General features: G+C 50.5%; 2 protein-coding genes across 6 annotated transcripts in view; both read right to left on the bottom strand.

The window, feature by feature from the left end:
* Nucleotides 1-2: 2 nt before the first annotated feature.
* Nucleotides 3-8,020, bottom strand: CORO6 (coronin 6). 2 transcript variants are annotated; one of them, XM_045525298.1, is made up of 11 exons: nucleotides 7,796-8,020; nucleotides 6,360-6,597; nucleotides 4,793-4,915; nucleotides 4,233-4,362; nucleotides 3,962-4,143; nucleotides 2,689-2,808; nucleotides 2,164-2,268; nucleotides 1,928-2,073; nucleotides 1,540-1,597; nucleotides 1,199-1,429; nucleotides 3-1,107 (listed from the first exon to the last, which is right to left on the bottom strand). In XM_045525298.1, the coding sequence occupies exons 2-11, from the start codon at nucleotides 6,555-6,557 to the stop codon at nucleotides 982-984; spliced, it is 1,419 nt and encodes a 472-aa protein (XP_045381254.1). In that variant the 5' UTR covers nucleotides 6,558-6,597; nucleotides 7,796-8,020; the 3' UTR covers nucleotides 3-981. The 2 variants fall into 2 exon arrangements, with proteins under 2 accessions (XP_045381254.1, XP_045381256.1); XM_045525300.1 differs by having other exon boundaries at nucleotides 3-1,104.
* Nucleotides 8,021-11,298: 3,278 nt separating this feature from the next.
* Nucleotides 11,299-24,071, bottom strand: part of SSH2 (slingshot protein phosphatase 2) — a 249,352-nt gene continuing 236,579 nt past the window's right edge. For all 4 annotated transcript variants that reach the window (XM_045525292.1, XM_045525295.1, XM_045525293.1 and 1 more), the window contains 2 exons: nucleotides 20,419-21,256; nucleotides 11,299-18,272 (listed from right to left, as the gene is read on the bottom strand). In XM_045525292.1, the coding sequence (XP_045381248.1) occupies nucleotides 16,185-18,272; nucleotides 20,419-21,256 (2,926 nt within the window). In that variant the 3' untranslated portion in view covers nucleotides 11,299-16,184. The remainder of the gene's footprint in view (nucleotides 18,273-20,418; nucleotides 21,257-24,071) is intronic.

Here is a 24,071-nt window from a genome sequence, read left to right as displayed (position 1 = left end):
GGCTTTTCCTACCTGACTTTACTGGGGAGGAGCGCCCACGGTGCGGGTTGGGGGTCCTTCTGAATCTCAGTGTGGGGAGGGCTGTTGGGTATGAGGCTGCCTGGTGGTGCCTGAGCCCAGGGTTTCATTGCCAGGTTCCCCAGGAGCCTAGGGTAGCAGCTGCAGAGGCTGGGACGTCTCGTCCCCGCACCCCCACCCATGCAGGAGGCACAGACTGAGCACTTTGTTAAATGTTTCATTCGGTATGACTTGATTTCCCCACAGAGTCAAGGCCACAGCAGAGCGCTGGGGGCCGTGTGTGTGTGTGTGGTGAGCCTGCTTCCTCATGCCAGCTCTCCCGCGATTTCTCCGCGGGGGCTGCCGCGAGGAAGCCGCCCTCTCCCCGGTCGGTGGGAAGAAGGAAGAGAGCCCACTACCATAGATCTCTGTGGGCACAGCCAGTGGGTCCGGCTCTGCAGCAAACGGGTTGTGTATGTGTCTGCAGAGCTGGGGTGACGCCCGTCTGGTTTACCACTCAGGGTGGTGGAATCGAGTGAGCTGATTAGGAGAAGCGCTGTAATTTTCCCCAGCCATTCTGGGGAGACCCATAGAAGCACCACCCCTTTGAGGTCAAGCTCAAGCTTCCAATATCCCCCCCAAATCATCGCGCTAATACTAAGCACTTTCCCTGCTCTGGGCGGGGGACAAAGGGAACACCACTTCGCCGTGCAGCACCATTGCTGAGGCCCCGATACCCTAGGCCGCCCTAGGCCAGCTCCAGCAGAGTCCTGGACTAGGCGCGCAGCCGGGCCCCAGCCAGACCGGCGCGGGGCTCCCCTACGCTTCATTTGTCCCGATCTCCCGTGAAGGGTGGAGTTCCCGTCCCGGCCCCGCCCCCGGCCCAACCCAGGAAGGCGGGGTCTGGAGTCCGGGGCGGGGCCGAGCTTGTGCACCCCGCCCCACTCCGCCCTCCTGGCGCGGAGCTTCGCCCCGCACGCGGCGCTAGTCCGTGCCGTCCACCAGCTCGCACAGCATGTTCTCCAAAGCCGTGATGCGCTGCTCCTGAGCCTGCACCCGCTCGCGAAGGGCCTTGATCTCCTCGAGCAGCGTCTCCAGGGTGTGCTGCTGCTGGGGCGCGGAGGACAGCAGAGGCCGTGTGGGACTGGGGCGGTAGGGGGATGTGTAGATTGGGCCTGCGTGGAGCGGGGCCCCATCTTACCGACAAGGAGGCGTCGCTGGCCGACTGGCTGCGGCGTGGGCCCGAGGGTGGGCGCACGTCCAGGATGTTGCGCTTGGTGACCCGGAGCTCGCGGTGCTTGGGGGGCACATAGCCGTCCCTCAGCGAAATGAGCACGGGTTCGGCATCCTGGCCCGATAGCCATTCGTCCGCTTCTAGGGCCGGCTCCGGGCCTGGCGTATCCGGGTATAGATCGTCCTGGAACAGGTCTGACTGCGGGGTGGTGGGTGGACAGGTGGGCCAGCGTGAGACCGGCGCCCGCCTGCTGCGCTCCCTTCCGCCTCGGAGCCCCGCCCATTCCCTCTCTCTCCCCCGCCCCTCACCTTGCGAGGCACAGTCATGATGATGGGTTCACACTTTCTTTCATGCAACTTGTAGAACCTGTAAGGGAGCAGGGTTCAGCACCCCCGCACATTCCCACGCTCTTAGCTCCTGGTCTGGGACCAGAGGTTGGAGACCAACACGCACATTGTACTTTAAGCATGTTATCGGTTCTGTGGTTAAACACCTCTGAGAAGGCATTCATCATTTTACAGATGAGGAAAGTGAAGTTCAGAGAATGTCCGGCTAGTGAGCGGTGAGGTGGGCACTGAAGCAGACCAGTGTGATCCCTCCCCCCTTTTCCAAATCATTGCACTATAGGGGAAGTGGCTAAGACCTGACGTGGTAGGGGACAGAGGCAGGCGTGCAGGAGGGGCCAAGGCTGCTGACCGGGCGATCTCGCACTTGCTGACATCCAGCCCCCGCTTGGGCATGAAACCCATGCCCCGCTGCGGCTCTTTGCTGCTGAACGTGTTCAGGTAGTGCACGAAAGGCGGCTCATCAGTAATCTCGAAGTACCGAATGCTGCTGTCACCCTGCAAAACCAGTCGGTTCAGAGGCCCGCCCGGACAGGGCCCTCCACGTCTCCATCCAATTCCCTGTTCTCCCTGCCCGGCCGCGAGCACCTTGCCACACAAGTAGACGATGCTGGAGTCCGGATCATAAAAGGGCAGTAGGACCCCGTTGCTTGTGTCCATCTCCTGCAGTGCCACTGGCTCCTCGAAGTTGTTCTGCCCGAGCACAGGAGGCGTGACCAGCCCTGCCCCGCCCTCCTGTGCTACTTTGAGACCCCCAGAAGCCGGTTTACGATTCCTGTCCGCCCCGAACTCGGGTGCCCAGAGCTGCAGGCCCCTCCCCTGGACACATACTCCTCCCCCGCTGCACTGACGAACCCCTGCGCCGCCTCATGCAGTCACAGCAAACCACCCCCAGGGACTCGGCATCACCAGGTGGGGGCGCCAGCGCAGGCTCCTTCAGGCGATGCAGCGAAACTGGGCAAAGGGCTGGGTGTGGGGATAGCAGGAGCTGCAGAAGTGGCAACAGCCTCCAGTCCCGTCCAGGTGGGCATGCCCTGAGGGTGGGGGGCACCTGGCCCCTCTCCCGTGATGCCAGTCCCCGGGGCACACACCCCAAGCCTCCAACTGCGTTACCGGGTCCCACAGGCCCAGCTCTCGCTGGCTCATGCGGGTGAAGCCCGTGGTGAAGATATGACCCTGGCGCGTGAAGACCGCCCGCATGGGCCTCATCCCCTCGTGGGCTGCAAACCTCTCCTGGGGGGAGGGGGAGACAGGGAGGGGCATCACCCAGCTGCCTGCCCCGGGGAGCGTAGAGGGCTGAGCACCCAGCTTGCTGACTTGGGTGTGGGGGACGGAGGCAGGGGAGAGAAAAAGGGGGCCTAAGAACTCAGCTTCCTGGGGGGCCATAGCGGGCCCTGGTCTGGAGAGCGTCTGGGTCCGGAGAGAGCAGGAGGCGCGCAGCTCTCAGCAGATCCAGAACCCTTAAGCGCGTTCAAAGGCGGATCCCTAGAGCAGGGGATGTCTGCTGGCTCCCGGGGTTGGCAGCGAGGCTTTTCTCGAACGGGAACTCCCCGCTCCGCTTGGGTGCCAGCCACAGCCCGGGAGGGCGCCCTGGCTGACCCTGCCGAGGAGGGAACGAGCGGGCGAGCGCGCGCGCCCGGGGCGGCCTGGCCTACCGGGTCCCAGAGCGCGAGTTGCCGCTCACTCATCCTGCTGAAGCCGGTGCTGAGCAGCTTCCCGTCTGCGGTGAAGACGGCCCGCAGCGGGCGGGCGCCCTCGTGAGGCCGGGCTCGCTCCTGCTCGCGGGGTTAGTGGGTTAGAGCGCCCGCGCTCGCCCCCGCCGCGCTCGCCGCGCGTGCTCCACGCACACATGCACGCGCCCCGCGCACCCCGCACCCCAGGTTAGTGTGAGGCCGGTGAGGCAAGGGTGGCCGCCCTCCCTGGGCACCTGGCTGGAATAAGCAATGCGCGAGGGTTGCCCCCATTCCCCGCCCAGCGGGTCAACAAGGGCGAGAAGGGGTCAGCCCTCGAGCCAGTGTCAGGCCCCAGACCCTGGAAGATGGCGCTGGGTGCCGGCTGAGAGGGGTCCGGGAGCTCAGGTTTCATGCAGGTTCTGGCGGGAGGATGGAGTTTCCAGCTTCTCCCCTCCTCCATCCCAAAGCTGGAGCCCTCCTCTGAGCTTCTGAGATGCATGGGAGGGAACAGGAGCAGGGCAGAGAATTGCAGGCTGGGGGCTTACTTAGGGCAGAGAGCGGTGGTTGCAGAGACTGGGGGAGGGGTCTAGGCTCTGGAGTAGGATGGGACCGGTGAAAACTGAGACCAGGGGTTCCGATGATTGTGGGTACAGGGTGCTGACATCTGGTCACTGGGCAGGGGCTGCTGGGGAGTGGCCAAGCCAGGCACTCACCGCCACCACTTGGCCTTTTCGGGGGTCAATGATGCGCAAGGTCTTGTCCTTGCAGGTGGTGGCTAGCAGGCTACCGTTGCTGTTCCAGCAGACGCTGTGGATGACGTCCGGGTGCATGTCGTCGAGGCTCAGCAGCACCTCCCCAGTGCCCACATTCCAGATGATGATCACATTGTCACCACCTGCACAGAGTGGCCAGGCATGGTCACCTGGGCCCTGTCTTTGCCAGCCCCCATCTATGCCGGTGGGACCCCTCCCCAGGCCCCCAGACCTGCACTGAGTAGGACGTTCCTAGCAGTAGGGTGCCAGGAGAGGATGCCCACACGCTTGGAGTGGCCCTCGAGTGTGATGATGGGTTCTGTAATGTTGCGCACAGGGGTATAGTCTGGAATCTGCCACACCTGGGTAGAAGGAAAAGGCACAGGTGGGTGGGATGAGGAGCTGGCCCTGTCCCTCAGCTCTTCCCCTACCTCCCCTTAACTCTACTGGCTGTCTTTAGTGGTAAGGGTCAAATACAGGGCAAGATGTGGTGGTGCATGCCTAGGGCAGAAGCCACTGTGAGCAAGGAGGGGGCACTTCCAGCTCTCTAGAGATCTCCCCATTCACTCCGGCAGGGAGACTTCAGAGCACTGTCCCGCTGCTCTTCAGGCCCCACGTTGGCCATGGCTATAATTAGCCAGATGCAGTGCATCCTGGGAGGGGGTGGGCATGCAGATAAAAATAGCCCAGGAGCTGGGCAGGGCTGGGGCCCGGGACCCAGCACCTCCCTTACCACCTTCCCCAGCACAGGTGAGGCAGCCTTCCCTGCTCCCCTGCCCAAATGGCTCCTACCATGATGGTGGTGTCGTCTGAGGCACTGGCGATGACGTTGTCATTGTGTGGGCACCAGTCAATATCCAGCACAGGGGCCGTGTGCCCAGTGACCAGTGGGTAGTTCTTATCCACTCTCCCTGTCTGGGGGGTCAGAGAGGGAGATGTGGGGCTGCTCTCCTGTGTGTTGCTTTGGGGCGGGCAGCGGATCTGTTTACAGCTCAGTTCTCTATCATCTATTTTCTCTTTGCAGACCCCTCTCTGTGCCTCTAACCCCATCTAGTCCACTTCCTGCACTTTGCTGAAGGCAGAGTTGGAATCCTTTCATATTAGGGAATCTGACACAGAGAGGTAAGATAACTAAGAACAAGATACTAGTAGAGCCAAGACTCAAACTCTCAGTCCAGTGCTCTTCCAAACACACCTACTTGGAGGAGGCTGTTCTTGAGCCTGCACCCCTAATTGGAATGTCTGTGGAAAGGCCCTGGTGGAAGAGATCAAGAGGAGGTAATACTCAGTGCAGTGCCCAACAGCCCTTTCCTAGCCTCACCTGTCAGTTCGCTCCCTTGTGAACCACCTTCACCTGGGAACCACCAGCAGCAGGCAATCCTGGTGCCTATTATCCCCAAACTGGAGCTGGGGACCCACCTATCTTCCATCTTTAGGGGCTGCTTGTGGGGGCTCTGAGGCCTCTGCAGGGGCTGGCATTAGTCCAGACCAGGCAGTAGGGGAGAGGGGTGGCCATGTGGCATTGAAATGGCAGTCATACTGGGGGAGGAGGCAGCTCCAGATGAAATTTGAGCCCTGGAGATGGAGTCCCTGGATGGTGTCTGCATTGTCTGGGGTGAGTCACCGGCTATTGTCAGGCCTCTTCTTGACCCTGTCACTGATGGGGCCTCCCTTAACAAGATGTAGGGGCCAGAATCCAGGTCAAGGTCATGCCTTAGGGTGGTCATGCCGGGCATGGAGATCGCCAAGGGCCTTGATGTTACTCAGCAAAAGTGGCAGTCATTGTCTGGCCTCCATCCCTAGGGATGGAGGGTTTTGGCCTTATGCGTCAGGTCCCCCTTCTCTTTGCTCTCATTCCATCTTGCTACAAGAACCAGAGTGGGAGGTAGAAAGCGACTCTTTGGACAGAGCCTGACCCTATCCTCAGTGTGCTGCTCTGGGGTGTGATTTAATCAAATGGTCACTATGGGCTAGGGAGGAGGATCTCCACACCCAAAACATGAGGGGGTATGGCATTAAGAGGGACGGCAACAGAACCTAGCCAGGCCTTGGCTCTGCTGCATCCCAATCATCTCCACCACCTGACTCCCCTCCTGGATCCTGTTGGGAACAGGGTGGTGCATGGAGAGGTAGACAGGCTAGGGAGTGGGCATAGGCCACCAGGGTGTTGTTGCTTAAGGTGGGGTGAGGTAGCCTCCCCACCCATCCCTGAGGGCTTGGGGCACAGGGAGCAGCCAGGCCACACCAACTGCCCTCCTGACTGAAGAAAGGAACCAGGTGAGAATACAGGCTGCCATCAGGAGTCCCCAGAGGCCCCGGCCAGTGTCCTCCCATTTGGTTCCTTCCCCTCATCCCTCACCTTGGCCAGAGGCAGGACGATGAAGGCACCCCCACCTCCAGCCTCTGTGATAATAGCCAGGAATTTGGGGTTGACGGCACAGAAGGAGCTGTCCCACGTGACCTTGGACACACGGATGTCCTCATAGGCCTGGTCGGCCTTTGCTGCCTGCCCAAACACATGGCGGAACTTGCTCTGCCGAACCACACGCCTGCTCATGGCTGGGGGCAGAAATGCCTTTTGTCCTCAGTCCTGTGAGCTGTGGGAGGGAGGAGGAGTGAAGGGGTGGCAGGTGAGAAGGGTTATCTGGTCAGGAGTCAGGTATACATCCATATAGAGTATGGTCCTAGAAGCAGGGAGCTTTCTTCAAGATGATCAAAGGGTAAGAAAGTTCTTTGCTGTTGTAAAATGCTGTTTAACGTGGAGGGCTGGGATTTGGGCCTGACTTCTTCATGCAGACCCAGGCTGGGGGGATAGTGGCACCTAACCGGGGCTGAAAGCTCCCTGGAAGTTAAGAATGTTTTGGGGAGAAGCCTCAGTGCCAGGCTGCCCTCCTGCTGCCAGACTGGATGACCATCTCTTCACGGAAATGGCTGTATCTCCCAGAGGCACCCTGTCCACAATTGGAGGCCTTGGTCATTGGATCTTAGCTCAAGGCCAATTATGAGGGGAGGACTGCAGCCCCCTCAAGATCCTTAACTTGCATCTCTGGCATAGTTCAGGAAGATGAGGTTTTGCTTTTATCTAAAAATTTGCCAAGAGAGAAGTTCCTCCTGTCAGCTAACCCAAGTTCTTTCTGCTATTTTCCTCAGTTTCCCCCACGGTGTTGAGGGGGCACAGTGTAAAGTGGATCTCTCCTCCTTCCACTCCTCTCTGCGCTGGCTTCTCCCCGAGGCCCCAGCTATGGTCTTCTGGCTTTTGCCCATCATACTTTCTTCGTCCGGTTTCTCCTCTGTATCTCCCGCCTCGGCTGGGCCTCCTTCCTACTAAACTCTCCTGGGGTTGGGGTACCAAATGCCCCCGCCCCACCTCGCTAGCCAGGGCCAGATTTGCGAAGGCTGGGGGTGGTGAGGTGCCTCTTCTCCAGCCGGGGCCTGCGCTATGCTGCGCTTCCCCAAGGGACACACCAAGCTCTCTGGAAGCCCCAGCCGCTGACTCCTGCCCCACCCCGGCCCCGGGCATCCGTGTGTCCTTCAAGCTGCCGCTGCGGCCCCAGGCGTGAGGTCCGGCCTCCCCGCACCCTCCTCCAGCCTCCTGCTCTGGTACTGCGTTCTTGCAAGGCAAGGTGTCTGCGCCCTGCGGGCGCGCGGGCCGCCGTCCGGCCAAATATAGACAGCAAGTCCGTCCCGCCCGAGGCCGAGTCTGGCCGCGGGGGGGAGGGGGCGCTAGACCTCTGCCCCCTCCAGGGACCCTGACTGCTCCTCTGGCTGCGGTAGCGGCAGGGTGGGGGGGCGTACCTGGTCCTGAGGGCTGCGGGGACGCTCACGCTGCGACTCCTCTGCGGAGCGGGCCTTGGTGCGCCGAGGGCCGAGGAAGGCGTCAGGGCGCTGGAACCGCCTCTCCGGGTGTCCGCGGCGTCTGGGGCCCGGGTATTGGGCTCCGCGCTCCGGCCGCCGCCTGCGGCTCTCCGGGGCCGGGCGCCGCTGGCGTCCCAGCTGCCGCTGCCATCAACCTGAGGGGGCGGGGCCTGGGGCGGGGCCGGGGCCACGGCCGCCTCGCCGTCTCCCGCGGCGGGAAAGTCGAGCGCCCCAGACTCCGGTCCGAGCGTCCGCCGGCCTCGGAAAAGCGACAAAACTAAGTGGGCGCGTGTGTGCCGGGTGCGCACTCTCCCTCCCTGCCCTCCGCGCCTCCGGGGCAGGCCGAGGAGTCTCGGGTTCCCAGGGTTCCCAGAGGAGCGTAGTGCTGAGAGAGGAGGCCGGCGAGGGGCCGCGCGCCCCGGGAGCAGGCAGCCTTCGAGATCAGGTGCTTTCGCGCCGCAGTTTCGCTGCAATCGCGCTCCCAATTTAGCCTGTCCCGGCCAGTCGGGGTTGCGGGACTGCACGTCCAGGCCCTGTGGGGGGAAAGTGGCCCAGAAGATGCTCCGGAGGAGTCGTATCAGCCACTGGATGAGGGCCTAGGCTGGCCCAGGGCAACTGCAAGGGTCTGTGAATGTTGTTACTAATAGCGAACGTTGGCACTGTGCTAGGCATTTCATCCCGTTAGAGGAGATTCCATGGAGCAGGGCAGGAAGCAGCTTAAATGCCAGGCAGGGGAGAAAAGTGAACCCACCTTGACCCCCCTGAGAACACCAGGTTCAGGGAGAAAAGACTGGCATAGGTCTTTGGGCACATTTTAGGGGTCAGAGCAGGCAGCTCAAAGGCCAGACTCCTAATGTCTTCCGGGCCTTGAGTTAGTGCCTGACTGTGCTCCGGGGAAGCTTCCCCTCCTCCCACAATACCTATAGATCTGAATATTGACCAAGGTCAAGGAGGACATAGAAAGTAACCTGATCAAAATACAGCCAGTGAACAACCAGTCCCTGTATCTTCTGTCTACCCAGGGCCTGCACACTGCTTGGATTTCTTCCTTTGGAAGGCCCTGGAGGGCATGGTGGGGCCAGTTATTACTTCCCACTCTCCAGGGCAAACCTGAGAGTCAGTGGAACACAGTCTTCTGGAGGCCAGAGACCAGCACTGGGGGGACAAGGGAGGGAAGGAGGTGGAAGCCATGAGGGCCCCCATAAGGCTCCTTTGTTTCTCAGGAAGAGTCCATGTATTCAGTGGCTTGTAGGGGAGCAGAATCAGAAACTGTTACAGGTGCTCCAGAAATAATTCATGGTGCGGGGGTGGGGGTGGGGTGTGTGAGGGTGAACGAGTTTTCCTACCTAAAGATTGATTCCAGGCACATGTGCCTGGAATCAATCTTTAGGTAGGAAAACTCGTGATTCAGTTGCTCCTTTATAACAACAGTAGCTCACACTTCCTATGTGCTGGGCACTGTTCTAAGGGATTTGTTACACATTAATTTCATTCTAGTATAACAATCTTCTCAGATGGGTACTGTTATTATCCCTATTTTATAGTTGAGGAAACTGAGGCACAAAGAGGTTAAGTAGTTTACCATCACTCAGCTGGTAGTTGGTGGAGCTGAGATTCTTACCCAAGTGGTCTGGCGTCTGGGTCCGTGCTTTTCAGCACTATGAATTCCTGCCTCTCCTTGAAGGGCAGTGCTACTTTATCTCACAAGTGCTGAGATAAAGCATAACAGAGAGTTATGTTACCGTGGCACAGAGGAAAGGATGCCTGGAATTAATTAGAAAACTTGTTTCAGGCCCGGCTCAATCACCCTATTTTTGCAGCTCTCTGGGCTGTAAAATGAAGAGGACTGGGCCAGATTACTTCCAATTCTGCACCACTTGTTGGCGGAGAAGTGTTATGACATGCTGCCTCCTATCTGAATCAGCATCTTTCCTCCACTCCCCTCCCCTTTTCCCTCCTCTTTAAAGAGAGCACCAGACGCTGTTCTAGAGGGAAAGGTTTGGGACTAGGATGCAGGAATCCTCAATCCATCCTGCCTTCAGTTCCATCATCTGGGAAGGGGGATGTTCACCAGGTATAGGGATTCATGGGTATTTGCTTGGGCCTGGCACAGCTCAGCCCTCTTTCTATCCTTTGGCTGCCAAGGCCTGGCAGAGCTGTGGGTGGGTAGAGCCAAGGCATGATAAACAAATCCGGGGAAGAAGCTACTTGGGCTTGGTGCCTCCCCTCTGAACTGTTAGCTGTGAACTGCAATCCATAGAAGACAGGCATAGATTTCATCTGTTTTTATTTATTTTTTGTAGAAAATGGGGGTCTCACTATGTGGCCCAGGCTAGTTTTGAACTTCTGGCCTCAAGCAGACCTCCCACCTCAGCTTCCCAAAGTGCTGGGATTATGGGCATGAACCACTGCACCAGGTGGCACAGATTTCATCTGTCATGAAGCCATTTTCTGGAAGAGGTAGCCTGGCACCATAACCATGATTTGGTCCATCTGCTTTCACTCGATAGCTAAGACTGAGCTTATTTAGATTGATCAGGAAGCCCAGGCACTCCTGTATTTTGTGAATGACCTTACCTTTACCATCATGCACCAGGCACTCCAGCTAGAGACCAGTGCTGTGCCCCACTCATTTGTTATGGATGATTCAGAATGAAGCAGGCTGACTTTAGTTTCTCTGCAAACTTCATCAAATTTTGTTAGCAGTTGGGAAACTGAGCTCTCCCCAGATGGTAGTGCTACTTTGTGTGTGATGAATGGCTCCACTAAATATCTCATGATGGCTCTGTGGAAAGGTGCGAAAAGTGGGTACACCCCAACCCATTTTAGAGGAATGCCCTTTGGCCCCATTTCTCTCCTGCACCAGTGACATTGAATGTTTCTTTTCTAATGATGGGAGAGGGTCAAAGCTTTTACTTCTTTGGAAATTCATGTCCAATTTCTAGAAACTTTTCAGTGAGCTGAGGCAACTTAGGCTGAAAGCTTGTTAGCTCTATCTCACTAACGTCCAGAGAAGTTGCCCACCCAAGAAATCCATTCTCTGTGGGGGCAGGTGACAGCAGCTGTCCCAGACCAGTCATTTTGGACCATAGATGGTGGAGGAATTTTGATTCCTTTGCTTATTCATTCCCCTAACATGCAGGTGGTGGCTTTGGCAAGTGCCTCCTTGGCCAGGCAAGTTCCCAGCATGGTCAATTGATTGGAGCCACGCTGTCTGAAATAATTTTTATAATAACTTTTAGTGATCCTATCTCCTATCCAGTCTTTTATTTTGTGGAAGGTGGAAAGTTCTATTTTTCTCTAGAACGCAGCTATCTCTTCACAGTGGCTTCATTGGGATCAATCACTGAGAACTGCTCCCCGTTTGTTACCAGTGTTTTCTTCTTCCAACCCTTCCTTCTCCAGCAATCCCATCCTTTGTTGCGCCTGATGAAGGACACAGATTTCATCTTCAAAATAAAAATTTATTCAATCTGTAACAAGAACATTGAATCTGCACGTTTGCGCACAAGTTCACATTTAAAAACAGCGGAGCACATCAGTAATAAAAAAATCTATGATACAAGTGGAATATCCCAACCACCAGGAAGATTAAGGAAGGAGATGAGACCACTCTTTATATTCTGCTTCAAATGCCTCAAAAAGGTCCCAGAGATTCCAGGGAGCACCTGCTTTATTCAATAAAACGTGAACATAAAAGTTTGGGGTGGTTTGGGGCAAAGGTAACAGTCAGAAGGAGAGTCTTCTGGACTTGTTTTCCATGTTTAGAACAAGTTGTACAAAATAGAAAGAAAAAAAGAAAAGGCACCTTTAGCTATGCCAAGCAAACCAAAATCCAACAAAACATAAAAACCAAACAATTCCCTGTGGGCTTATTGATTGGGAAACACTTCAGGGCATTACCCAGTTTTCAGTTTGGGTCATCAGCTCGTTAAGCCCTGGGTAATGGCTCTGCATGTGTACGCACGATGCTGCCACCAGCTTCACTGTGAGGACACAGATGGCAGCACCAGTCATATACCTCTTGGGGGATCTTCAAGCTGATCAGGGATGATTCCAGTTTAGAAATCCTGTCCTAGATCTCCAGGGCATTGAGAAAATGAGGCTGGTTCTCTTTTCATAGCAGGAGCTAGGGCCAGTCACCCTCCACTTCCAGGCTGGAAAAGTACAGAAGCACCTTGCAATAGCTCTCCATGGCATCAAGGGACCCCAAACCCCAGGAGAAGGGTTAGGACTGTGCAGCTTCCTGCTTTGGTGGCAGGCCTTTTCCTAATATGGGTGTTGGATGAGTTGAGGCAGCAAATATGCTTATGTCTAATACATGCCTTGATCTTTTAGTTTGGAAGGGAAAACGAAGTCCAAGATGCTTTTAAGTTGGATTGGTGCTGAAACAGCTAAAATTTCATGTTGTCTACCATCAAAAAGCAAAGCAAAATTAAACAAAAATGACACTAGCCATTCACTATTACAACCCACCACTGTTAAGACACACCATCACTGAGGAAATGACGACTATTTCCATAGAGAGTATTGGATGGGAGTGCAGGACACAGATGGAAGTCAGCTCCAGGTTTTATCCACTTATCCACAAGGGCTGACCATTACGGCACTGCTCTGAGTGAGGACTCACAGGACAGCTAGGCCTGGAGGGCTGAGTGGCCGACAAGATGATGCACATTTTAATACTCACAGTGTAAACAAAAATATCCACAAATAGTTGTCCAAAAAAAGCCAAAGAATGGCTTTATTTAAAAATTTTAAAATGCCCTTGAAAGTGACTTTCTGCATAATGCTTTCTTTAAAAAACACATACACACACACACACACACACAAAAAGAGATTCCCACAAAAACATTTTTACCAAACATGCCTAGATCACTTCAGAACTGAAATCCTCAGGTAAAACAGGTGAAGATTTCTGTGAGCTGCTAGGTTTTAGAAGCTTCTTACAGGAAGCTTCAGGTCTAACCAACAGCATCTGCCTGGGGCCTGTGAAGAGGAAGGGACTTCAGAGCCTGGGCTGTCATCCTCAGGCTGTCCTTGGACCTTCTGGTAGTTTGCAAAATGAGAAAGAGGAAATACCAGTTGGGATAAAGATACGCAGCCAGGAAGACAATAAAGAACCTGAAGAAGCTATATCAGGAATATTCAGAATCTGAAAGGCAACCAAAATGAGGAGAGAAGAATGTTACTATACTACAGTACTACATGTCTACTATAGTATACACTATTCCTAAGTTTCTAAAAATCAGCAAAGGGTTGGGGTTTCTCTTCTACTGACCAGGTAACCATCCAGATTCCAGCTCAAATCCTGTATGCTCTTGGGGCTTCTACCCTATGCACCAAAAAGTTAACTCTTTTTATGCATGAATGCACACTTGCGTGAGCCTACACCCATACGCTCCTCTAGAATAATTGAGACACTATGGTTTTCAAAAAAAAGAAAATATAAAGAGAGGAACTGGGAAGAGGTCAAGGTTTTTCCTACTTATCTCTGTCAATCTACCAAACTGCTATTTCAGATCTGGGCTTTCCATGAACACAAAAGGGACACTGGCCACTGGGGACTATCAAAAAGTTTAAAGAGAAGGCTGAAATATCCTTGACAGCTCATCGTGTACCTCCCCTGGATACTGCTCAGCCATGTAAATAACACCACCAATTCTGGGAGTTGGAGAGGACTGGCAGAACTACCTGGCGTGGTTGAATTGCAGACCCTGTGTAGAAGATGTTTATTTAGGTAGGTAAATTAAATAATAAAAAATGGAACGAAAAAAAAGAAAAGGAAGGCAAAGCAAGACTTTCCTTCACTCTTTAAAAAAATATATTTTTAAGAAATGTTCACAGCATAAGCAGGTTTCCTCTCATCTTTGTTGCTATTTAATGCAATGAATGAGGATTAAATACACTGTGGGGAGGAAAGAGGACAGTGCAGGGGGTTACCATGAGTGGATGCCACTCTCTTAATGTCCATGCAGATCCTCCTCTTCCCACCCCACCACAATTTCCTCTCCTTTTCCCATCATATTGGTGGCAGTGCCTCAACAAGGCAGAGCAGTTCAGATGGATGAGTCCTGGAAGTTCATATCCCTGTTTCACAAGCCTCCTCACACTGGTTCATACCACCTAGCAAAACACGTTACAACACAAAATATCCAGGAATCACGAAACTGTGTGGATGATACATTTAAACATTTAGGGAAACCACTGAGCAACAGCATAGGTACACGTAATTACTATACCACAAAGACACTTTTAGCAGGTAGTTTCTGTCCAACCTGCCTCCTGGCAGTGATGTCAGACCAGCCACAGACCAGCCACGGCTTCCACACGGCAAGTGGATTCACAGCTCCTCCTGAGCACCTGCGAATGGCCCCAGTTCACTTTTTTTTCTACATCCCTTGGGTCACCTTACTACCTGCCTCCACCAATCTCTGGCCTCTGACATCACCTTGACAGTCTGTGCATCTGTCTTTTCCTCTCAGTGCTGTGACGAACAAAAAACTTCATCTCAAGTCTGTACTCAGTCAATGCTCAGCGATGTGGACATCAACCAAAGAAAACAGGAAGCAAATCTGCAAACCTTTTCAGTTTTAATAAGCTACAGAGGTGTTTCATTCCAGGCTAAATATGTTTTCTGTAAGAAACTAAAAGAGGCTTGTTATGGCAGGTGCTCCTGTGTTAAGGATCTCCATAACAGCAACAAAACAACAGCATCCTAAATGGAGTCATTACAGGCACTTGCCCTTGGTCGAGGCCTCCAAAAGGAGGTTCCACTCTGGGAAACTCATACACTTCCTGGCTGTGGTTTAGCTACTAGAAAACAACGTTCTGGGATTTCAGTCTCAAAAAGAAATAAGCCTTCAGTCACACTGTGACCTAATGGGAGCCTATAGGGGTTCCTCTGAGGAAGTTACTAATGCATAATTTGGCAGGAGCTGGTGATTAGAATTCTCCATTTAAACAATTCAAACCACCATCAATATACTGTACAGATTCCTATTAGCATCCATCAGTTTTATTTCTGGTGTCTTTGTGTGTTTTCCAGTTGCAACTCTACTCCTTCTTAAAAAGAATAAAAGACCCTACAACATCAACAACAAAACACTGTAAGAAAGTGAGTGAGACATTATGTACATAAATACTGTGTATAAACTTTAGAGAAATGACAAACCTTCCAGGAAAAGAAAGAAAACAAAAACTTATATCAAGTGTTAAACAATGATAACAGAGAAAAGAAAATGTTGCATTCAATGGAGGTTATACATATGTAACAATTCAAATATAATCTATCGAATAAAAAAAAAGGCAGCACAGGGAAAGAGCACGGGGAAGGAAAAACAAATATGGCCATTAAATTCAGAAGGCCCACAGAATTATTCAAGTAATGGAAGGGTTAAAACCCTACATATGTATTCATTTTACAAGAACACATTGACTTTTGATTGCTGCTTTTCAAACATGTCACTATTGCGTTTTAGTTGGGAGGATGCTGCAGAGCACGTTTTCTGGCAGGAAGGGCCAGGATGACCACTTGTGTGGATGCCATCAACCCAGCAGTCACTGGGCAGTGGGCTCTACACCCCCAACTCACGTCTTCATCCTCTCATCATGCTTTCCTCTACAGAAGACCATTGGGATTTCCTTTGGGGTTCTTTTTAAATTTAATTTCAAAAATTATTTTCTTGGGGAAAAACTATTTGATAAATTTACAAAGCCAGCCATTATCATGCCTTTCTGTAATGATACACTCTGGAACACCAGAAGAAATGGATTCTGGAAGACCCCCTTTTAAAGCAAAGCAGAACCTGCCTCCGTTAGCAACTCCAAAGGGCTGTGGCTGAGAGCCCTCTGACTTCTGGCTGCCCTTCAGCCCATCTGATGCCTCAGGTCTGGAAACCAAACCATCATCACAAAGACCCAGGGGAGCATTTCCAGTTCCCAGCTACGTCTCCACCCTCCCCATCTGCTTCCTTCCTTCAATCAAGCAACCATGCTTTTTCTCAGAGGGCAAAATGAGGAGCAGGTGGCAGTTGATTGAAAAACAGCAATTTGCCTTTGATACAGGTGTTCTTTGAAAATGAGGGTTTTTTGAGGTTTGAATTTTTTTTAAATAAAAAATGATAAAATGGTCTTGCCATCCAAATCAATCTCTCTCTCCTCACATATAACACACACACACACTGAAAACCCAAACCCTGCATGCGCTAGAAACAGTAAAATGACCAAAATATTATAAAATTAACCAATAAAGTGCATGTTCTTTACATATTACACCTGCCCCTTTTACAAACATTTCTTTTAGAAAGTCACATGTGTAGGCTCAGAATCACATGGTATTATAGAAGGGGTTGGTTGTCCGTTTTTTATCGTTTGCTTTTTTCAGTCTCCTAAGGGGGTGAGTTCTGCCGTGTTGCTGACGGGGTGCCACAGCCAGCCCTGGGGCTGGGCCCGCACGCTGCAGTCCCTGGGTCTGCAGCAAAGGCAGGCCTCCTTCAGAACTAGTCAATTCAGGTCCTGCCCTGGGGAGCAAACACTGCTGACTGGAACCAAATTCTTTGGCATACTGCACAAGGGGCCTCTCCACTGGCTTGCTCTGCACAATACACTCTGTTGTTTTGAATTGTTCTACAAAATACTTGGTGGGCTCTGGGTTCTGGGGGGCACCTGGGTTTTTAGGGGGCTCTTGGCCCTCCATGGTGTGCATGCCTGAGTCTGTTCTGAGGAAGGGCTGAAGCTGTTTGAGATGAGGGGATTCAGACGAGATAAGCTCCGTCTCTGGTAAACAGTCTTTACAGAGGTCCAAGTAACCTAACTTGGCGAAAGATGCTGAGCGCCTCATTTGGGATGGTTTGGTGAGCTCTGCCTGGAAAACCGCCCGGGACTCGATTTCTTTAGTGCGCTCCTTCACCACACCAGCGCTGTGGCTGAGACCCTTTATATTTTCACTGCTAGAGCTATGTGAGAGTTGATAGGCTACAGATGAGGGGTCCAGTTTTTCCTGTAACTCCCCAATGTTGTCACCAAGTTTGCTAATTAAACTTAGGTCTTTGCTACCTAACTGGGAGCCCTTGTGTGGCACTTCATTGCCACTAGAGAGGGGGCCCTCCTGACTTTCTTCCCAGCTAATCTGCTCTGTAGAGGGCTCGTCTGTGGTGCTGCTTTGCTCTGTGAAGCCTTCCAGGTGAACCACAGTCTGGGGATGCAGATAATCTAAGTTGGCAAATGGTACATGGGTTGTGTGACTGATAAAAGGTACTGCTGTCTCCAGGGCTGTTGATGGGCTGTTACCTCCATCTTCAGGGCTGCTTGGCATGGAGGTTGGGTGGTCAGTGGGCCTGTTGTGCTCAGGGGAGGAAGAATGAGGCAGAGGTAGCACGTGGGGATGCATAGAAATCTGGTCAGGGTCTAGAGTCCTGTTTAGATTTTCGTCCAGTGCACAGAGCACAGTGACAGACTTCTCCACTTTCACTTTCCTTAGTCCTTGCTCTTCATTCTTTTCACTGGCGGTGATTTCACCCCCTGGCCCAGTGTGATCAGGTGATGGAACTGTGTGTGTATACTCAATGATTTCTATCCTCTTGGGAAGGGGAAGAGGGACTGCCTGTGTCTCAGACTCCTGGTGTGAAACCACAGTGCTCTGATCCTTCAAGACTCCTTCCTGCTTTGCTCTAGTATCTGACGCTGGGCACTCCTGAGGAGCTAGCATTGGGTGAAACTCCAGCAGCTCGGGTGCTGGACTAGTGGCATTCTGCTCAGAATGGGATAGTGAGCCAGTTTCAGACCCACTGTACTTCCCTTTGCCCTTGCTTATCTCTGGTTCCTTGGGGACAAATGAAGGTTCTGGGGTGGCTTCATCACTTCTCCCTTTTGGTGCTAGGTCTGCCACGGAAGACTCATTCTTGGAATTCTTGCGCATGGACAATGAGGTACACATGGGGGCAGCACCATGGTGCTCTTGCTCCTGCCGTAAGCGCTCTTCGAACTCCAAGGTGGCTCGCCTCACAGACCCAGGGCACCACTTGGCACCTGCGTGCATCCCTGGGCCCTGGAGCTCTTGTTCTTCCTCAGATGGTTCCTCTTCTTCCAAGTCTGCTGTGAGTAAGTGTGTGGTTAGGTAGCCTTCTGGGTCACACTTCCCTGAGTCTTTGGCTAGTTCAGGCTGGGCTGTGCAGGAGCCCTCATCCTGTTCCAGATGTCCAGGTTTGTCCTCTGGTGCCTGGGCCCTCTCAAGGGGCAGCTCATTGATGGTGTTCTTCTTTGGTGTGTGGCATGGGTTGGATAAAATGTCTTTCAGTTGGATCTGTCCAACTCCTTGACTGATGGACTCAATTTCAGTGACGATTTCTTTGACTGAAATTGCATTTTCTGAGTGAGACGGCATGAAAATGTCTGGGCTGACCAGTTCTGAGATTGCCTAAGAAAACAAAGTAGTGAGATGATTATGGTGAATTGTAGTCTAATTGAAAATGCTGAATTTTCTGCTTATTAATCCTCTGATCCAGGAGAACCTATCTGGCTATGAGAATACAAATCATGAAGTGCCCAGGACCATACTTTGCTCATCTGCTTTGTCAGATGACACGAAAAAAAAAAAAAAAACAAAAAACTGGACTCATGAAGGCCAGAGATATAAAGTTCATTATAGGTTTTGTCACTGTCCAACTAAACTTTCTGTTCTGTCTACTCAAGCGGAATTCCAATCCAATACTTTGCTCTAGTATTGATTATGAACAGCAAATAGTTTTGGAAGCTCTTAGAGTCCATATTATCCTAAGACTATGAGCTCCAGGATTCAGGCCATACTGGGGTAAATGAAACTTTTCCCCTCTGGCCTGTCAACTTCCAGCTTGGCCCTAACCTATTCACGGGGAACAGTGTCATTCAAAGGCTAAGTGGCCACACTAGACATGCCCAGTGTTAGGGCACGATGGATCTGATGTCTGATTTGGAGACTCATTGCTCTCTTCTCTCCTCTGTCTTGCTAGCTTTCATCCGCATCCTCCCACTGCTTCTCCTAGCAGCAGCATCCTAGCACATGAGAGCAAGAAGAATATACTCTGACTGCACCATCCCTAAGTTGCACTTGGCTTATGTAGCCATGTGTTTCAGAAAACTTAGAAACCATGACTCTCTGATGTTTTTCTGTTTTACCAGTTACAAATTCCCAGATGGATTTAGAACAAGGCCAAAGAAAATTGACCAATATAAAATCAAGTCCTATTGTAAATAAATAAGAATTTCAAAATCTGGAAATGGCACTTGGACACCTCTTAAAGTAGTATCTTTATAGCTATCAATCTACTTTGTTAAGATTTTTATAAGCCTTCAAAGTATAATATTTTCCTAGGGATTGTTCTGGTATTTCTCCCTCCAAAAAGAGTCAGAGTTAGTAGTAACTAACAAGGTTAGTAATTCCTGTGTGGAAATCTGCCAGACACTGGGCAGAGGCAAACCTGCCAAGACTGGGAGAGAAGCCACAGCAGGCCAGTGTGTGCATGGGCCACGGACGGAGTGTTCATATGACCAATGTCTTTGCAGAAAGGCTATTTCTGTCAGTGCTGCAACACTCACTGGTCCAAAGGAGAGCTCAAGCATTCTGACTTCCCAGTAGGAAGGACAAAGAGGCATAGCCTTTGGGGAGGGAAGATGACAGAAGCAAAGGCAAGAATTGCCCTGGGATAGTTAAGGAGAGAGAGAACAGAAGAGTAATGGATAAGGTGGGTAAATATAAGTAGACAGAGATGTCAAGAATCTAGTTAGCTCCACTAAAATCATTAAGTGAAGTTTGGTATGTTAGAGTGTGTCACCATTTATTCCCCAACTACTGTATTGTGTTGATCTAAGGCACCACTGTTTATAAGATGCATCCCAATGTTAGATGTGTCAAAATGAGAGTAAGTGTGAGTCTTAGAATTGATGATATATAGTAATTCTTTCTCTGGTCTGAGATGGCTTGTAAGAACTCATATGCCCCTAAGAAGAATCTTAGGATTCTGTCTGCTCTCAAATTCATTTCCCCTTGATTCTTGATTACCACAGGGTCAGAGATGAAGAATTCAGAAACATTATTAATACCAAGAACTTACCATGGGAATTAGTTGCTATTCTAACAACTATTTACACATGTCTAATCTTTGACTTTTCTGAGACAAAAAAAATTCCCAAACACATCTATCTTCTCAGAGAGACACAGGTCTCACTCAGGTAGCATCTAAATCCATTATTGGTAAGATTTGATCTAAACTGCAGAGGTCCAGGGAGGGGACCCCTTCTTCTTCAGCCAGGACTTTTATTTTGGCTAATCCCTTCCTCTGTCATCTTCTCTCAGAAGTGCTTCCAATGACACCAAAAGCTGGAAAGACAAATTCCTCAAAAGGCAACTCACTGAAAAAATATTTAAGCCCTACATTTCCAAGGAAAATTTCAGCCAGATTGTCTCTCCCATATTAACTTCCTAAATCTTTAGTAATATCAAAAATAAAGTGAATATAACAGAATCCCAAATATTTTGTCTTTGAAGAGAAGTTCATTAGATGGAGAACTATAAAGATAGTTTTTACCTTTGACTGTTCCTCATCCATTGAAGATTCTTCAGATGCATGGGGAGTATTACTCAAAGAGCTGCTCCTCTGGTCATCAGCTGTCACTTTGGAAGGGGCTCCTTCTACCACTGAGAATCGACAGCTCTCACTCTTTCCTCCACCTAGTTCCTCCATCCTAGAGTGGGAAAAAGATCGGGACCGAGGGGTTTCTTGCGAGAGCTCTACAAACTTCTCTAGGGCGCTGAAAAAGTCAATGCGATCTGTACTGAAATCTGAGATTTCAGCCTGGCAACTGGGTTGGGGGCTTGGTGACTCAGGATCAGGGGACATGGGGAGGTCTTTCAGTTGAGACGTCAATTCTTCCATAGGCAGTAAGTGGACATTCATGTCTGCTTTCAGTGCGTCTGTCTCCAGATCTTCCACTGTTAAGTCTGGGAACTTGTTGGCCATTTCTGGGGCATGTCCAGGTTGGATTAAGGCTTTGGATGTGTGGCAGTTGTCAAGAGGAAATTTTGATTCATTCAGACAACACCCTGATGAGCATCCATTGATGTCATTTAAGTTTAATTCATCCTCAATCTGTCCAGCATGAAATTCCCTAGAAGTAAACTCCAAGCAGATCATTCTTTCTTTGGTACACAGGCCTTTCTGATTTGCATCTTGTGGGACCACACGCTCCACGAAGACAGGAGGTATGGGTGGGTGACTCTCCGTGGTCTTCACCTCAGCAATCTGGTCTGCTGAGGTAGTGATCTCCTTCTTGTTGAGCTCTAGCCCAGGTTTGCTGATGGGTTCATGGTGGTCTGAGAGGTCGCTATCTGAATGAGATCTCCACAGTTTATTATGCCGCTGTTTGCTGTGGAGGACACACACAGGAAACGCCTTAACCTGGTTTGTTGAAAACAATCAACACCCTCCCAGGAAACTGCTCCCATATAAACTTTAATCTTAACTTGCAAAATGCTTTGTTACTGCTTGATGGAATTTGGGAATAAACATTTGAAAAGACACTCAACTCAATTTAATAGCAAAAAACAAAGCAAAACAACAAGAACAAACCAATATGAGATCTGCTTTTTTTTTTTTTTAAATCTATCAGACAGACAGGAACTAAAATTGTTGGTAACAGCCAGTGTTGATGATGGTATGGCCAAACAACCTGGTAGGAAGTGTGAATTATAGAATTAATTAATTAATTAATTTATTCATTCATTATTTATTTATTTTGTTTAAGAGGCAGGGTCTTGCTATGCTGTAGGCTGCAGTGCAGTGGCTATTCACAGGCACAATCACAGTGCAATAGCAACCTCAAAATCCAGGGTTCACGTGATCCTCTGGCCTCAGCCTCCTGAGTTGCTGGGACGAACTGTAGAATTTTAAAAACTGAAATCTGTCACTAGCTCTCCAAATTTAACCCTTTAACCAGCAATTCTTCCTTAATGAATTTTTCTTGGAGAAATACAAGTGCACAAAGATATATATAGATACAGATAATTTACTATAACACTGTGATAATAAAAAATGAGACACCAAAAAAACACAAAAAGGATTTATGTAAATTATAGTCCATACAACCATATGTTATGAGGCTGTTAAAAACTGTCAGGCAGGCCGGGCGAGGTGGCTCACGCCTGTAATCCTAGCACTCTGGGAGGCCGAGGCGGGTGGATCACTCGAGGTAAGGGGTTCGAGACCAGCCTGAGCAAGAGTGAGACCCCGTCTCTACTAAAAATAGAAAGAAATTATCTGGCCAACTAAAAATATATATATAAAAAATTAGCCCGGCATGGTGGCGCATGTCTGTAGTCCCAGCTACTCGGGAGGCTGAGGCAGTAGGATCGCTTAAGCCCAGGAGTTTGAGGTTGCTGTGAGCTAGCCTGACGCCACGGCACTCACTCTAGCCTGGGCAACAGAGCGAGACTCTGTCTCCAAAAAAAAAAAATACCAACAAAAAACTGTCAGGTATATTAATGGAATGATGTCCAAAGTATACAATTAAGTGAAAAAGCACACTGAACATGTTTGGAATGGACACTTTCCATGTTAGAAAAATGTAGGAAAAAATCCAGAGGAACATCGCCAAACTGGTAACATTAATTCTTTCAAAAAAGGTAGAAATACTTCTAGGGAAGGCTTTTACATTCTATATTCTGTATTTCTATAATTTTTGAATTAAAAAATGAGCATATTTAACAATTATAACCAGAAGAAAAATCTAAAATCAAAACATACAAGTTGCCAGGCATGGTGGCTCATGCCTGTAATCCCAGCACTTTGGAAGGTGAGGCAGGAAGATCACTTAAGCCCAGGAGTTTGAGACCAGCCTGAACAACATAGTGAGATCCCAACTCTTAAAAAAAAAAAAAAATTAGCCAGGCATGGTGATGGGCACATGTAGTCCCAGATACTTGGGAGCTGAGGCAGAAGGATTGCTTGAGGCCAGGAATTCAAGGTGACAGTGAGATATGACTGGGCCACTGCACTCACTCCAGCCTGGGTGACAGAGCGAGACCTTGGCTCTAGAAAAAAAAAGAAAAACAAAACACACAAAAAAATACGAGTAATACAAAGGGAAATAGTTAATTGGGCCTATTATTGGAGCCTATTACACCAAATCCTCATAATTGGCATGAAGAGCTGATATGAGATTAATGAGTGACATGGGGGTGTGAGGAGAATGGTGATCATTCTTGAATTGGAAAGCAAAGATGGGGATAGTAAATCTAGAGAGAAAGCTCAGTAACAGGACAAATAGGCTGAGCATAAAAGATAGGACCTCTTCAGAAGGATCTCTGGATAAAAACCATCACACTAAGGAGACTCCTGGAAAAGCAGGTAGGCCAAGGAAGACCTCCCCCCCCACCCCCACCCCCGTCCTTTGGTTTATTTCACGGAGAGAAGGTCTGGGATAGGGATGAGATCTCATTTCAAGCCATACACTCTAACAAGGAAGCACATTGCCAAAGCCTCAGCCAAAAGAAATGTGGCCCTGTGGTTAGTCAGGATCACCTGCCCAGAGAACAGGTCACTAAGTGTGGTGCTTGGGGTGCAGTCTCCATGACTTACCAGCTGATGAAGAGTTACCTAACTGCAGAGTGGAATGGGAAACTCAGCCCAAAACAACTTGCCCTGGGCTCAGGGCCACGCCTGGGCTCTGCTGAGTCATGCGTCTGTACTAATGTGACCCCCTGTTTGTTCTCAACTGTGCACCTGCTCTTAGCTCCCCTTGCCTGTCTGTTGCTTGGGTGGGGCTCTGACTCAGGCCTGCAAAGGGTGCCTTTTGGGTAGGAAGCAGGTCAATCTGTTTATGAAGACAAGCTGTAATCAATTAGCTAGGTGTAAGATGGGGTTTTCATCCTTTCCAAGCTGCATGAACTACAGCCACCCCTAGGAGGAGACAACATATCACACATCTCAAACAAGTGAGTGGCTGTGGGGAGGGGCAAGCTGACTGCTTGGATAGGTGGGGCCTAAATTGTACACTATGACAAACTGAGTACAATGTGATTCTTTTAAAGTTTCTTCTCTTACATCCAGGTACCCCTGTTTCCTGACCTAAATATGACTGTATTCTCCAATTTCTATTTCTTACCTATCATGAGGATGTTCAAACCTGCACCAACTGCTCTTACCCACCACGGTAGGACAATTGCCTGGGATGCAAATTACTG

The sequence above is a fragment of the Lemur catta genome, chromosome 15 (assembly GCF_020740605.2).
Source record: "Lemur catta isolate mLemCat1 chromosome 15, mLemCat1.pri, whole genome shotgun sequence".
NCBI lineage: Eukaryota > Metazoa > Chordata > Mammalia > Primates > Lemuridae > Lemur > Lemur catta.
This window is presented reverse-complemented; position numbering and strand designations above follow the sequence as displayed.